General features: G+C 42.1%; 1 protein-coding gene across 1 annotated transcript; it reads right to left on the bottom strand.

The window, feature by feature from the left end:
• Nucleotides 1-2516: 2516 nt before the first annotated feature.
• On the bottom strand, nt 2517-4253 carry LOC148513912 (olfactory receptor 5AP2-like). The gene is made up of 2 exons (XM_088481329.1): nt 3354-4253; nt 2517-2558 (listed from the first exon to the last, which is right to left on the bottom strand). Exons 1-2 carry the CDS (start codon nt 4251-4253, stop codon nt 2517-2519), a joined length of 942 nt encoding a protein of 313 aa, XP_088337455.1.
• Nucleotides 4254-17300: the final 13047 nt, after the last annotated feature.

The raw sequence follows: 17300 nt of genomic DNA, 5'->3' as shown, positions 1-17300 counted from the left end.
ATGCTTTAAATTATCCTTCCAACCCCGAATAAAGCCTTGTTCTTATTGGCTATTCACTGAACCAGTCTGTGAACCTGAGGTCTATTGGAATATGGTGGTGAGTTCCACTCTACTAGACGGAGAAAAGATATTGCTCATTGACAATATTTTGTGCTTTTCCTCCTGTCAATGGAATCCACAAATTGAATGGTTCAAAACATATTTATATTTTGCAATAACAACAATATTCTTGCAACAGTCACCATCTTTTTTGCCACAAAGCAGATTGAACCAAAGATCCCAAACAGTGTTGGTAACAGTTATGTTATGGTGCCCTTGTGGAGAGATACCTTCATGCAGCAAGTTCATAGTCTCATTTTTTTAAGAACTCTTACATTACGGATAGAATTATCTTTGTATTTTTGAAGCTTGTTGAAAACTAAGAGCCTGAGAAACTTTATTACAAGGAAATTATGGTGCATATATAAGGTCCCATTGCTGGAATGGTCCTTGGACAATTGAGGCATGAATCGGTTGTAAAACAATATAATTGGGGGTAGGAAGAAGCTGCAAAAGTAAGGCGATTATTTTTTAAAAAATTACAGTTTTTAATTATGCTACTAAGAACTGTCCAAATATTGAATACTTTTTCTCAGGTGGCTGAATATGTGTTATCTGCTCTAAATGTATATCTCTGTTTGGCAATTTGCTATTAGCATTTTTATATAATGTATGATAGGTTTAATTTTTAGAATGCACTCTAGGCAATTGTTTGCTTTGAGTATATTTCAGGTAGTAATTCCCATACTGGGATAAATCAGAGGGTAACTGAAGACTTCACCTGCTTTTAAACTAACCATTAGCCATAACAAGAATTTGTGCTTATTAGTTTGTATAAAGTTTTTGGGGCGTTAGTTATTTTTTAGACACCCCAGTTTGTTTTATGCTGATTAACCCTTTCCACCCACACTGAATGCATGGCTTGGAGAATTATAGAATAGATAATCATTTGTTCAACTTACTGTCTTCATAGTTAGCTGTCCTCCTAAAATTGTGTCTATAACTTCTACTTCTCACCTTGCGCACCAGTTGACCATGTAATTGATTTTGTTCAAGACTGATTCATTCTATTCAGCATTTTAACAAAAATCCATAGCAGGAAAGTTATACCATACGGCACAACAGCTTTTTGACAGAAATTCCAGATTTCCTTTTCTAGCCTGTGTCCAAAAACAATACATAATCCAGTCCATTACAATAGTGATTCAGCCCTTCCATGTATCTGGTAACATTTTTAGTCCTTTATCTGTCAAATATGTAACATTTGAAAAACACACAGTTGTATGATATACTGACAGGTCTCCCAACTACAGATATAATATAATAATGTTATGCAATTAACGGCAGTAAATAGAGTAGGAACACATCTCATCACTGTAGTGTCTGTAGGAGGCCACCTGTTTTACCTAGTGTGTTACCACTTGTGAGATGTGATGGATTTCATAAAATAGTACAGTGGTGTTTAGCTATGCTAAACATGCTATTAAAGAAGAGAAGAAATGCTGTCATCCAGGGTCCGATTAAGTCTTGTGGGGGCCCTGGGGCAACCAAGTTGTGGGGGCCCCACCAAGCCTCATGGATCCTACCTCCCTCCCCCGCCACACATTAAACATTAAACACGCACGCACACACATATAATATATATGTAGCAATCATATATTTTATATAACTTACACACTAACACACACATCTACAGTATACATACACAAACTCATACACACTAACACATACAGTATACATACACTAACACATATATACACATTAACACATACATACACACTAACACATACACAGTATACACACACTAACACATACTGTATATACAATAACACACACACACACACATATATATATATATATATATATATATATATTTATATATATACAAATGCATACTGTATATACAATAACACACATATATACACAAACACATACATACACACACACAAACACATACTGTATATACAATAACACATACATACACACAAACAAACACATACTGTATATACAATTACACATACACACATATATATATATATATATATATATATAAATATATACACACAAACACATACTGTATATACAATAACACACACATATATACACATACATACACATATATACATACATACACATATATAAACAATAAAACAGTACACATACACTTACATTTTATACAGTTGCGGTTCCATTCGTTAGGCTCCGCCCCCTCACACCGAAATCCCGCAATTCGCGGGTCATATGGGGCTGGGCTTGCCGTATTGGCTCCGTCCCCACATAGGCCACGATAGAAGAGGAAATTGTTCTGTCACTGTCAGCGTGCCATGCTCTAGTGGTGGGGGCCCCTCAGGGTGTGGGGGCCCTGGGACGACCGCCCCTGTGGCCCCCCCTTAATCCGGCCCTGCTGTCGACACCAGTGACTGCAATTATAGCACACTGGGTGATTGTCTGAGGTGGCAATAACAACTGTAAAGTAATTATTTTCTACTAAGATTTGGTGAATACAGCACATCAAGCATCTAAGAACTAGGGGTACATTTACTAAAGTGAAAGTTTTTAGAAGTGAGTTTTAAAAGTGATGTTGCCAATAGCAACCAATCAGATTCTACTTAACATAAACTAGCACCTTCTAGAAGATAATAGCTAGAATCTGATTGGTTGCTATGGTCAACATCACTTTTAACACTCACTTCTAAAAACTCTCACTTTAGTAAATTTACCCCCTAGTATCTGATATGTAAGGTTACTATATACAAACAGATAGACCATGGTAAACCCAGATATGAAATTTTTAGCTTAATATATGGATTATACAGATGTGAGCATATATTATCCTCCATGCGCTACAAGTCACGTTACATATATAACACATGAGCACCCTGTGATTTCGTAGCCCTGAGCATCTTTTCATACAACTTAATACCTTCCAGTGCACTTGTTTGCACAGTGATGTCACTTATTTGCACAGTGATGTCACTTATTTGCACAGTGACATGAATAAGATGCACAAGCAGTTTCTGCTGATTAGCATGATATGCGGCATGCCTATATTCTGTGTGCGACTGCGGCTGTATCTGCATGTGAAATTCTACATTACAGTGTAACAACCACTGATACTGTAACGTAGCATTTCACATGCAGATACACCTACACATCTAAAAGGGCTGCTTAACATGCCACGAGGCTAGAAGGATGTGGACTCATCTGTATATTAGCTTTTCATCAATCAAAAAGTTTTTAAGAACCCAGCACGAACCCTAATGTTTGCCATAGTTTTTATCTGCAGCAGTAAGATTGTGCGCTGCTCGCATAACGATCCTTTTCACCTCTTGGTTCCTCAGGCTGTATATCAGTGGATTCAGCATTGGTGTCACCACTGAATAAAGGATGGAAGCCACCTTATCTAGTTTCTCAAAGTCACTGGAAGGAGAGCGTAGGTAAGTGGACATAACGGCCCCAAAGAAGATGCAGATGCACATGAGATGTGAGGAGCAGGTGCTGAATGCTTTCTGACGGCCCTCAGCAGATTTAATCCGTAAAATGGAAGAAATAATGAGCATGTAGGAGACCAGGATGATCATCAAACAACCTAGACCACAAGAACCTACAAAGTAAACTGTTATCATGTCACAGTAGAACGTGTCAGAGCAGGACATCCGGAGTAATAAGGGCGTGTGGCAATAGAAATGGTCTATAAGGTTTGAGCTGCAGAACTGGAGACTGAACACACAGCTGGTCTGTACTGATGACTGCAGGAAGCCAATGGAGATGGCAAGGACAACAAGAGACAGACATTTCTTCTTAGTCATTATGGACACATAGTGGAGAGGCTCGCAGACAGCAGCATATCGGTCATACGCCATTATGGAGAGTAGAAGAGCCTCAGTAGATGCCAGGGCAGAAAGGAAGTAAAATTGAAGGGTGCAGCCATTGAATGAGATGGTCTTACTTACAGAAATAAGGTCTTGTATCATTTTTGGAGTTATCACTGAGGAGTAGAATATGTCCACCAGAGAGAGGTAGCTCAGGAAGAAGTACATGGGAGTACGGAGGGTTGCGCTACTATAGATTATAACCATCATGCCAATATTTGCCAGTATGGTCACCATATAAACAAGTACAAAGAGTATGAAGAGGAATGTGGCAAGTTTACCATCGTCAGTTAGTCCAGAAAACACAAAGACCTTCACCTGGGTCTTGTTTATGACGTCCATTGAATTCTCTCTCTCTCTCTAGGGGTGGATTAAGTTCGTTAAGGTAACAAGTATCAGACAGACCCTATGTTTAAACTAAAACAATAAATTATACAATATACAACCCGTAGATAATGACAAAAACTGACCCCAAATATTTACATTTTCAGTATGTCATAAAGAATCTTTAGTCATTTGTTCCCATTTTTAGTTTCATATCTGCAAAAAAAAAATTGTGATATTCATCTGAAAATTTTTGGCACTTTTTGCAGATCCCCCAACCACTCCCAAGATAGACAGAATTTACCGAAACTGCACACACTGATGATGTCCTGTGCAAATCTAATTTTGGCACCCTGACATCAGCGTATTGTACAGTGATGACCTCACATGCACACTAGACAGTATGAACATCTCCGTTCTGCAGATGGATGAGCAGGGAAGGCCGCGCGTGTGCATTAAATGAAAGTCTTTTTTGGGCTGCATGTGTGTGAGCCAGTGAAGCCGCACATGCACAGGAAGGAGATTAAGGTGTGATCGGATATACTGAAAGGCCTGCAGGTAAGTATACAGCCATCTCCAGAAGCTCTTATGTTTTTAACAAAAGCAGAAAAAAGTCTGAAATTGATTAAGGCAGCACAAGAATTGTTATTATTATTATCCTTTATTTAATATTAAACAAGTGTTCCTCAGCGCCTTCCATAGTACATAAAAAAGTGAACAAGAAACCAGTCACTTGCAATGTAGGAGAAGGACATGGTTTATACACATTTCTGCATTAGCGATCATAACAATCAATAAGCAGCAGTCAAGTGTTACTGTAGGTGCCATGGTGGGGAGTAGGGAGTAGATAAAAGGTAAGGAGAAGGATTAGAGGTTAGAGGGCCCTGCTCGTGAGAGCTTACATTCTACACTGTATAGAGATTAGGGCTGTGCACCGGCCACTTTTCGTGTTTTGGTTGTGGATCTGGATCTTCTTGTTTTGGATCTGGATTGGTTTTGCCAAAAGCACCCTTCCGTGTTTTGGGTTCTGGGTTTTGTGTTTTGGATCTGTATTTTTTTTTAAAAAAAGCATAAAAACAGCTAATATCACAGAATGTGTTGGTTTTTCTGCTCCTATGCTATTATTAACCTCAATAACCTTAATTTACAGTAATTTCCAGTCTATTCTGAACACTGAACACCTCACAATAGTGTTTTTATGTCCAAAAGGTTGCACCGAGGTAGCTAGATGACTCTGCTAAGCGACACAAGTGGGCGGCACAAACACGTGACCCATCTAGGAGTGATACTGAAGTGGCAGACAGGATGGCAGTTTGAAAAACTAGGCCAAAAACTGTACATAATGCAAAGAAAAAAAAGAGGTGCAAGATGGAATTGTCCTTGGGCCATCCCACCAACCCTTATGTTGTATAAACAGGACATGCACACTTTAACAAAGCAATCATTTCAGCGCCAGGGTATGCCACACAACTGTGGCTGAAATGATTGGTTCATTTGGGCCCCCACAAAACAAGCTGGCAATTAATCTGTCCCTGCACAAACTGGCTCTATGGAGGCAAGATGTCGACCTCATCCTCCTCATGCACCGATTCCTCACCCTCTTCAGTGTTGTGTACATCCTCATCCTCACAGAGTATTAACTCGTCCCCACTGGAATCCACCACCACAGGTCCCTCTGTACGTTCTGGAGGCTGGTCTCCCTGGAAGAGTTGATAATTCATTTTTATGAACATCATCTTCTCCACATTTTGTGGAAGCAACCTCCTACGCCTTTCGCTGACAAGGTTCCCGGCTGCACTAAACACTCTTTCGGAGTACACACTCGAGGGGGGGCAACTCAGGTAAAATAGAGCCAGTTTGTACAGGGGCCTCCAAATTGCCTCTTTTTCCTGCCAGTACAGGTATGAACTGTCTGACATGCCTACTTGGATGCTGTCACCAATGTAATCCTCCACCATTCAGTCAATGGTGACAGTATCATATGTAGTGACAGTAGACATGTCACAAATTGTTGCCAGGTCCTTCAGTCCGGACCAGATGTCCAAACTTGGTCCTGCCTGCCCTGCATCACCACCAGCAGTTGCTTAGGATACCTAAGTTTTTTCCTGGCAGCCCCAGTTGCGGAAGAAAATGAAGAAGGAGCTGTTGACGTGTCACGTTCCACTTCAGCTGACAGTGTTTTCACCAGCAGGTCTTTGCACCTCTGCAGGCTTGTGTCGGCCGGAAAGAGAGACACCACATAGGCTTTAAACCTAGGATCGAGCATGGTGGCCAAAATGTAGTGGTCTGATTTCAACAGATTGGCCACCCTGGAATGCTGGCAAAGCGAATGAAGGGCTTCATCCACAAGTCCCACATGCCAGCAGATTTGCTCCGTCTTAGCTCCTCCTTCACTTTCTCCAGCTGCTTCTGCAAAAGCCTGATGAGGGGAATGAACTGACTCAAGCTGGCAGTGTCTGAACTGACTTCACGTGTGGCAAGTTCGAAGGGCTGGAGAACCTTGCACAACACGGAAATCATTCTCCACTGCGCTTGAGTCAGGTGCATACCCCCTCCTTTGCCTATGTCATAGGTGGATTAATAGGCTTGAATGGCCTTTTGCTGCTCCTCTATCCTCTGAAGCATATAGAGGGTTGAGTTCCACTGCGTCACAACCTCTTGCTTCAGGTGATGGCGGGGCAGGTTCAAGAGTGTTTGCTGGTGCTCCAGTCTTCGGCACGCAGTCGCTGAATGGTGAAAGTGGGCAGAAATTTTTCGGGCCACCCAAAGTGTCTCCTGCACGCCCCTGACGCTTTTGAGAAAATTCTGCACCACCAAGTTTATTGTGTGAGCAAAACATGGGATGTGCTGGAATTTGCCCAGATGTAATGCACGCACAATATTGGTGGCGTTGTCAGATATCACAAATCCCCAGGAGAGTCTAAGTGGGGTAAGCCACTGGGCGATGATTTCCCTCAGTTTCTCTAAGAGGTTGTCGGCGGTGTGCCTCTTACTGAAACCGGTGATACACAGCTTAGCCTGCCTTGGAACGAGCTGGCGTTTCTGAGATGCTGCTACTGGTGACGCTGCTGCTGTTGCTGCTTAAGGTGATGCATCTACCCAGTGGGCTGTCACAGCCATATAGTCCTTAGTCTGCCCTGTTCCTCTTGTCCACATGTCCGTGGTTAAGTGGACATTGGGTACAATGGCATTTTTCAGGACACTGAGGACACTTTTTCTGACGTTTCTGTACAGTCTCGATATCGACTGCCTAGTGAAGTGGAATCTAGACGGGATTTGGAACCAGGGACACACTACCTCCATCAATTGTCTAAATCCCACTGCACTAATGGCGGATACCGGATGCACGCCTAACACCAACATAGCAGTCAAGGCCTCAGATATACGTTTTGCTTCAGGATGACTGCTGTTGTACTTCATCCTCCTCGCTAAGGACTGTTGGAGGGTCAATTGTTTAGTAAAAGTAGTGGTGTTCCTACTTCCCCTCTGGGATGATGAACGACTCCCAGCAGCAGCAACAGCAGCAGCGGCAGCAGGAGGCATAGCAATGCAGGATCCTCCAGAGGAATCCCGGATAGGAGAGTCAGTCATGCCAGTGACATGGCCTGCAGGACTACTTCTGATCCTGACTAAGGAGGAAATTGATGAGGAGGGAGTTGACAGTGTGGTTTGCAGGCACTTGGATACAACAGGACAACGGGATTAAGGTGTCCCTGGACAGCTTATGGTCTTAGCCAAAGTTTCTGAACTTGACAGTAACTTTTTATGAACGCGCTGCAGGTGCCGTATAAGGGAGGATGTTCCTAGGTGGTTAACGTCCCTACCCCTACTTATTTCACCTTTACATATGGTACATAAGGCAAGACAGTTGTTGTCTGGATTTGGATAGAAATATTGCCAGACCAAAGAGGTGGAATGTTTGGTCTTCAGCCCAGGCATGACCGTGAAGGGCTTTTTCATCCCACGGACAACAACTGTCTCCCCCGGAGCCTGATTTAAACAAACCACATCACCATCAGAATCCTCCTCGCCATCTTCCTCCTCAGTGCCAGCTACACCAGTATCCTCATCCTGTTGTACTTCAACAGTGACATCTTCAATTTGCATATCAGCAAGTGGACTGTGGGTGCTCCTTTCAGCACTTGCAGGGGTGTGCAAATGGTGGAAATAGCCACCTCTTCCCGTGAAGTGCTGGGAAGGTCAGGCATCGCAACCACCACCACACTTGGACTCTCCTTGGGGATTTGTGATATCTCCTTAGAATGCACAGTTCTTCGCTGTGCTTTTGCCAGCTTAACTCGTTTGATTTTTTTAGTGGTAGGAGGGCATCCATCATCATGTGAAGCTGAAACACTAGACATAAACATAGGGAAAGACCTTAGCCATTCCTTGCCACTCCATGTCGTAAATGGCATATTGGCAAGTTTACGTTTCTCTTTAGATGATTTAAGTGTTTTTTTCAAGGTCATTTTCCTGAAATTTGTCATTTGGGATTGTATATGCCCTCTACTATGACATTGGGCATCGGCCTTGGAAGACGACATTGATGGCATGTTATCGTCTATATCATGACTAGTGGCAGCAGCTTCAGCACTAGGAGGAAGTGGTTCTTGTTCTTTCCCTATTTTATTTTTATCGGAGAAAGTTTGGTCCTCCATTTAAGTTATATTGATATATACGTGCGGCTAAGGCGCACACAAACACAGAAAATATTTTTTTATTTTGTTTGGAGTGCCCTTTTGGGGTTACAGCACCCTTTAACGGACAAGCCAGCCGGCCCTTTACTTATGGGACACAGGCGCATGCTTGGTGCTGCTCCTTTGTTGATGCACCTGCAGCCACAGTGCACACAATTCACAAACACAGAAAATAAATATTTTTTTTGTTTGTAGTGCACTTTGGGGGTTACAGCACCCTTTAATGGTAAAGCCAGCCGGCCCTTTACTTATGACACAGGCGCACGCTTGGCACTACTTTGTTGATGCACATGCGGCTACTGCGCACACAATTCACAAACATAGAAAATATTTTTTTATTTTGTTTGGAGTGTACTTTGGGGGTTACAGCACCCTTTAATGGACAAGCCAGCTGGCCCTTTACTTATGGGACACAGGCGCACGCTTGGCGCTGCTCCTTTGTTGATGCACGTGCTGCCACAGTGCACACAATTCACAAACATAGAAAATATTTTTTTATATTGTTTGGAGTGCACTTTGGGGGTTACTGCACCCTTTACCGGACAAGCCAGCAGGCCCTTTACTTATGACACAGGCGCACGCTTGGCGCTGCTCCTTTGTTGATGCACGTGCAGCCACAGTGCACACAATTCACAAACACAGAAAATATATATTTTTTTTGTTTGAAGTGTACTTTGGGGTTACAGCACCCTTTAATGGACAAGCTAGCCGGCCCTTTACTAATGGGACACAGGCGCACGCTTGATGCTGCTCCTTTGTTGATGCACGTGCATCCACAGTGTACACAATTCACAAACACAGAAAATATTTTTTTATTTTGTTTGGAGTGTACTTTGGGGGTTACAGCACCCTTTAACAGTCAAGCCAGCTGGCCCTTTACTTATGACACAGGCGCACGCTTGGCACTACTTTGTTTATGCTCGTGCGGCTACTGCGCACACAATTCACAAACACAGAAAATATATATTTTTTTTGTTTGGAGTGTACTTTGGGGGTTACTACACCCTTTAACGGACAAGCCAGCTGGCCCTTTACTTATTGGACACAGGCGCACGCTTGGCGCTGCTCCTTTGTTGATGCACGTGCAGCCACAGTGCACACAATTCACAAACACAGAAAATATATATTTTTTTGTTTGAAGTGTACTTTGGTGGTTACAGCACCCTTTAATGGACAAGCCAGCCGGCCCTTTACTAATGGGACACAGGCGCACGCTTGATGCTGCTCCTTTGTTGATGCATGTGCAAACACAGAAAAAATATAGATTTTTTTTTGCACTTGGGGGGAGCACCCCTGATGGACAGAGCACCCCCTGGACAACACTACAGCACCCCTTTGGGACTGGGACACTGCTCATGACTTTGGAGTGGACACAGCCCCTATGGACAACTGACTGTGGAACACAGTCCAGCCAGCCCCTATGGACTTTGAAGGAGTGGACACAGCCCCTATGGACAAAAGCAGCACAGCACAGCACAGCACAACACTACACTGCACTACACTACAGTACACAGCCCTAACTCCCACCCTCCCTCTTCACTGTCCACAGCCAAGTGAGAAAATGGTGCCGACGCGGGTACCTTATATAGTATCCAAAACCCTCGAGACCCAGAAGGCAGGATGATGACGTTTTGCCTCGATTTCAGATCCGAGTCAGGCGGGAAAAGTCGAGTGTGACTTGGATCGGCCTCGGATCGGGGGGCTCGGGGGGGTTCGGATTTCAGAAATCCGAACCCGCTCACCCCTAATAGAGAATCCATTACATTTACCATTTGATACAAACTGTAGGGCCGTATTCAATTAGCGCCGAAAAGCCATATTTTCTGATAAAGTTTTGCCGGTGACGTCATTTCGCCAGCGGAAACTTATCCCCATATTCAATTGTTGCAACATTTTGCCGGTGCGAAAACACAATGCAATGTACCCGGCGGAAAAGTTTCGCCTATGAATAGCTGGTGGAGAAAAGTGCAGAATTGCGCTTTTAGGTTGCAAAGGTGGGAAACCACCCAGCAATCTTAGGGTCCCCAAAAAAATCCCAAAAAGATTTAAAGAACACCCCAAAAAATTACTTTGAAAAAGGGGGTGAAAAAGTTCAAAGTTGGGGTACTAGCTTAAAAAGTAGTAAAATAGACTTGGGGGGTCTGCAAGTATGGGGGAGGTGTTTTTTGGATTGCAGGCGATTGCTGAAGGTGTATTTTTAACGATTTTGAAGACCTCACTTTAGAAATTTTTAACCATGCTCATCCCAATTTTCATGTACCCCAAATTTGCTGGGACTACTTATTTTTGCCCCAAAAAACAGCAAAATGCTATTCTTCACCACTTGTGCAAAGACGCAAAATAGCACCAATTGAGAGCATTTAAGCACCCCAAATACCTCCAGTATGGCTATTCGGGGGTATCCATTGTGATCCCCTATGTCAGTGCACCTTTTGGGGGGTGTCAGGCTGATTTCCCCATATCTGTCAGCACTTTTCGCCGCATCCTTTGGAATGGAATACGGGGATAAGCGGGGATGCGCTCAATACTTTTTTGCTTGCAAAACCAGTGATGTTGGTGAAAAGTCCGGCATGCGAAAAGTATGGGACTTTTCGCTTCTAATTGAATATGGCCCATAATGTGAAAAGAAAATCCTGATTTCTCCAGCCAAAAGGCTTATATTTCTGTTCAAAAATAGACCCCAAAGTAATAGGGGATAATGAAACTAGCAGAATTCATAAAGTAGCATATTATTATTATCGTCACTGCCCTAGTTCCAGCACTGCACAACCTATAAATACAGGCGTCATCAGCCTCTGGTGTACTGGGATGCTATCAGCAGCAATCAATGCTGAGGAGTAACACATGATAACAATCCTTATATACACTTCTCCCACAGTCAGGATTGTACAAGTAGAGTTTGGATTCCAGCGTTGCCATGTTTAGAAATTAGGGGGTCTATGAACTAAGCAGTGATAAGAGACAGAGTGAAAAGTGATAAGTCAGTGATAAGGTGCTGGACAATCAGCTCCCAACTGTCATTTTTCAAACACAGCCTGTGAGATGACAGTTGGGAGCTGATTGGCTGGCACCTTATCACTTCCTAATCACTTTTCACTCTGTTTCTTATCACTGCTTAGTACATAGACCCCTCGGTTTTGTTTTGCTTCTATCTTTTTCCTGTTCTTTTGCTCCATTTCGGAAACTCCACTCTTATGGGTCCGTTCATTATGAATAGGAGTGGAGGATACAAAATCACCGGAACAATCCAGCATTGCTCTGGTGTGGAGACAGATGATCTGAAAATCAGTGTCTGTGATCTCTTTCACTGCTACGTCCATACTAGTGAAAGTAAGCATTGACTCGGCATTGCTAGTGCCTGTGTGAACTGGGCTTAACGCAGGCACACAATTCCCATTGTCCGGTGAAAGGAGCAAGACAGGGGCAGAGGGATCCAAAAAAATGGAGTGGGGGTGCGAGAGCAAACACCATCTGAAGCTGGCAAATGATCCCATGGTCAATATAATATTTTCGGAGCTTGATGGCTTTAGGTCCCCATGTATGGGGACAGCAGGACAGACTGGTGCAGAAAGGTAAGCTGGGAACATCAGTGATATCTTTATAATAAATAGCCCTGATACTTAGTACCTTCAAAATGAGCTGAAAATAAGGTTCTTCTGGACAGCTTACTTCCTCACAACCAACCACCTTCAGTTGTTATACTATAAGTGTACACAGGGAGACATAGCTACAAAATAGATTACAAAAAGAGGCACCTTAAAAAGGAGTCTGCTTACCTCTTACATAACTACACCAGGAACTAATGATACACACACCACAGAGGTGCAACACACCCACATCTGCCACTACAACACAGTCCTATACTAAATGTAGGAGCACTGTGTCTTCATTTAAACATCAATAAAAAGTGTCTGTTAATAACATACGGCATCCCCACATTTCACACACCACCCTCAGGATCCAAGAACACTATCCCACCACACAATACACTCTACACAGGTTGAACGCTGTGTCCAAACCCTTGCAATTCAATTCTCTGGTATTCTACTGTGTCTGTCCTGGACTGTGAGGCCCAGTCATCTCTGCCGGACTCTGGGAAATTGTCATTTTCTACTGTATTGGATTCTGCTTTAGGAAGTGATTATTGTATGAGCATTTTGTGTTCCTACCATGAAGAAGTAGTAACTGTCATCTTCTATTTCATTATTGCATACTCTCTTGCATTGTTTGTTTTGGTTTTGTGCATAATTACATTGTGACTATTATTTGTTATCACCATTAGTAAAACTATTAGGTTTTGTTCTGACAACCATAAACAGTTTTACTTTACATTCTTAAGGAATGTCAGCCTTGTTCGTCACACACCCTCTACCAAAAGGTCTATTTTCTGCTTTGAATTCCAGTAACATAATAGTTCGGCACTGTAAACAAAGTAAAGAGAGACAGGTACTGTATATTTATGTATATCATAAAATGATTATTCTCTCAATAAGTAACAATGTGAAACTAACCATTATTTATTATTAGTATTATACAAGGTGTTGTAGGGTTGTCAAAACTTGTGACCAAACTTACCCCAACCACAGATGTTCCTACCATGCATGTGGAATACAGGTATGAAGAACTCTACATTTCTAATTATTGCAGATAGTGTTTGATTAATACAATGAATACATTTCAGTACACCAAGTAACATGTATACCTCCTTAACAAATATAAAAATTATTTTATATAATTTATCACAGAATAACAATAACATTTGCCTCAGTATTTATACCACCATTTTGTGTCTTGAATTTAAATATATTAGTAAATAATTGTATTTATACACATTGCAAAAATTATAACATGATTCCTGTAATAAGAGGTGGATATCAGTTTCTTACCTGTATGGTGCCGTATATAATTTATGTCAGAGATATACAAAGCTTTTCCTCTATGTGAACCTTTGTCCCCTTTTATACTAAACCAAATTACCCAGGAGTATAATTATGCTGTACCACAGAGCACACCTTGGTCATTATTTTACATTAGAAACAAATCAATTTGTGAGCTTCTAAATATAATTTGTGGATACATTTATGTAAACAATGTATAATATTCACATTTATCTATTCTCTTTTTTACAATAGTGCAATAAATAATAATATTTTTTTGGCTAAAAATCTTCAAGTTCCATTTAATCTCTGCAATTCTGCGGTATTGTGAATTAATATGTTACACCATTTATATTCTATAAATAGAACTTGAATGACAGTGGCTGGTTCATGCTGCTCCATTAAAGGGCCAATGTACATTTAGGAACAAGACTAAGGGCCTGATTCAGAGACAGGCAGAATTGCAGAGCGGCACATAAGCGCACACAAGTGGCTGTGCAATTCCGTCCATTTTAAATGCAAATGCAGAAGGAGGTGTCAGACACCTACTTGCTGCATGTGCATGATCGCAGCACTCAGACCAAGGTCACAGCCTGGGATCACCATCGGAACAATTGCAACCTTCTTTGACTAGGCTGTGGTAGCTGAAGCTTACCGCAGCCTGACCGGGTCCTGGCCAATTTTACCACTCTGTGAAGTTTTTGTTCAAATTATGTGATGTTATCTAATTACATCCAAAGGGAGGCCCAGAACAGGCTCCCAAAGTCAAAGTTCTTCATGGAGCACTCTGTTGTGAGGTCAAGCCAGGACACCAACCACTCCATTAGGCATCCAAGACCAATTGCCACCCCTCTGTGAAGTTTTCATCCAAATTCATAATGTGAAAGGCCCAGTATAGGTTCCCCAGGTCAAAGTTCTGCCCAGCATACAATCAACGGGAGGTCCGACCAGGATTCAGCCCCTTAGTATGTCTTCTGGGATCCAATGTTACCACCTTGTGATGTTTTCATCCAAACCCATCCAGTGGAAGGCTCAGAACAGGTTTCCTGGTTCAAAATTCGATCCAGCATACGCCAATGCTAGGTCCGACCAGGACCTCAACCCCATAGTATATCTTCTGGTATCCAATGTTACCACTCTGTGAAGTTTTCATCCAAATTATGTTATGTAATCCAAATCCATCCTGTGGAAGACAAAATACAGGCTTCCTGGGTAAAAATTATGCCCGTTGCACTCTGCTGTGAGGGTCCGACCAGGACCCTAACCACTCTATTAGGCATACAAGACCAATTGTCACCCTTCTGTGAAGTTTTCATCCAAATCCATCAAGTGGAAAGCCCAGAACAGGCTCCCTGGGTCAAAGTTGTGCCCAGCATACACCAATGGAAGGTCTGACTGGGACTCAGCCCCTTAGTATGTACAGACCAATTGCCACCCCCCTGTGAAGTTTTCATCCAAATCCATTCAGTGGAAGGCCCACAACAGGCTCCCCAGGTCAAAGTTCTACCCAGCATCCCAGGTCAAAGTTATGCCCAGTGTACACTAACAGGAGGTCCCCTATTATGTCTTCTGGGATACACAGTAACCACTTTGTGAAGTTTTCATCCAAATTCATCCAGTGGAAGACCCAGAACAGGCTCCCTGGGTCAAAGTTTAGCCCAGCATACATCAACTGGAGGTCCGTACAGGACTGTAACCCACTAAAGCCTAGCCAGGATCCAAATGGACCACCTTGCATTGGTTTCATCAATGAAGGGGTATACTAAGGCATAATCAGACAAACAAATAGACCAATACCAATGAATTATATATATATATTTTTATATATATATATATATATATATATATATATACAGTCAGGTCCATAAATATTGGGACATTGACAGAATTTTCAGATTTTGGCCTCTATTCACCATCACAATGGATTTGAAATGAAACAAACAAGATGTGCTTTAACTGCAGACTTTCAGATTTAATTTGAGGGTAATTACATCCAAATCGGGTGAACAGTGTAGGAATTACAACAGTTTCAATATGTGCCTCCCACTTTTTAAGGGGCCAAAAGTAATGGGACTATGAACTCAAAAGCTATTTCATGGACAGGTGTGGTCTATTCAGTCGTTATTTCATTATCAATTAAGCAGGTAAAAGGTCTGGAGTTGATTCTAGGTGTGACATTTGCATTTGGAATCAGTTGCTGTCGACCCTCAATATGAGATCCAAAGAGCTGTCACTATCAGTGAAGCAAGCCATCATTAGGCTGAAAAATCAAAACAAACCCATCAAAGAGATAGAAAAAACATTAGGTGTGGCCAAATCAACTGTTTGGAACATTCTTTAAAAGAAAGAACGTACCGGAGAGCTCAGCAACACCAAAAGACCCGGAAGACAACGGAAAACAACTGTAGTGGATGACAGAAGAATTATTTTCCTGGTGAAGAAAAACCCCTTCACAACAGTTGGCCAAATCAAGAACACTCTCCAGGAGGTAGGTGTATATGTATCAAAGTCAACAATCAAGAGAAGACTTCACAAGAGTGAATATAGAGGGTTCACCACAAGATGCAAACCATTGGTGAGCCACAAAAACAGGAAGACCAGATTAGAGTTTGCCAAACAACATCTAAAAAAGCAATTACAGTGCTGGAACAACATCCTATGGACAGATGAGACAAAGATCAACTTGTACCAGAGTGATGGGAAGAGAAGAGTATGGAGAAGGAAAGGAACTGCTCATGATCCAGAACATACCACCTCATCAGTGAAGCATGGTGGTGGTAGTGTCATGGCGTGGGCATGTATGGCTGCCAATGGAACTGGTTCCCTTGTATTTATTGATGATGTGACTGCTGACAAAAGCAGCATAATGAATTCTGAAGTATTTTGGCAAATATATGCTCATATTCAGTCAAATGCTTCAGAACTCATTGGACGGCACTTCACAGTGCAGATGGACAATGACCCAAAGCATACTGCAAAAGCAACCAAAGAGTTTTTTAAGGCTAAAAAGTGGAATGTTATGCAATGGCCAAGTCAATCCCCTGACCTGAATCCGATTGAGCATGCATTTCACTTGATGAAGACAAAACTGAAGGGAAAATGCCCCAAGAACAAGCAGGAACTGAAGACATTTGCAGTAGAGACCTGGCAGAGCATCACCAGGGATGAAACCCAGCGTCTGGTGATGTCTATGCGTTCCAGACTTCAGGCTGTAATTGCCTGCAAAGGATTTGCAACAAAGTATTAAACAGTGAAAGTTAAATTTAGGATTGTTTAGTTTGTCCCATTACTTTTGGCCCCTTAAAAAGTGGGAGGCACATATAGAAACCGTTGTAATTCCTACACCGTTCACCTGATTTGGATGTAATTACCCTCAAATTAAATCTGAAAGTCTGCAGTTAAATAACATCTTGTTTGTTTCATTTCAAAGCCATTGTGGTGGTGAATAGAGGCCAAAATATGAAAATTCTGTCAATGTCCCAATATTTATT

This window comes from Taudactylus pleione, unplaced genomic scaffold (assembly GCF_031769625.1).
Source record: "Taudactylus pleione unplaced genomic scaffold, aTauple2 ptg000268l, whole genome shotgun sequence".
NCBI lineage: Eukaryota > Metazoa > Chordata > Amphibia > Anura > Myobatrachidae > Taudactylus > Taudactylus pleione.
The sequence above is the reverse complement of the archived record's forward strand: the minus strand, read 5'-3'. Positions and strand labels throughout refer to the sequence as shown.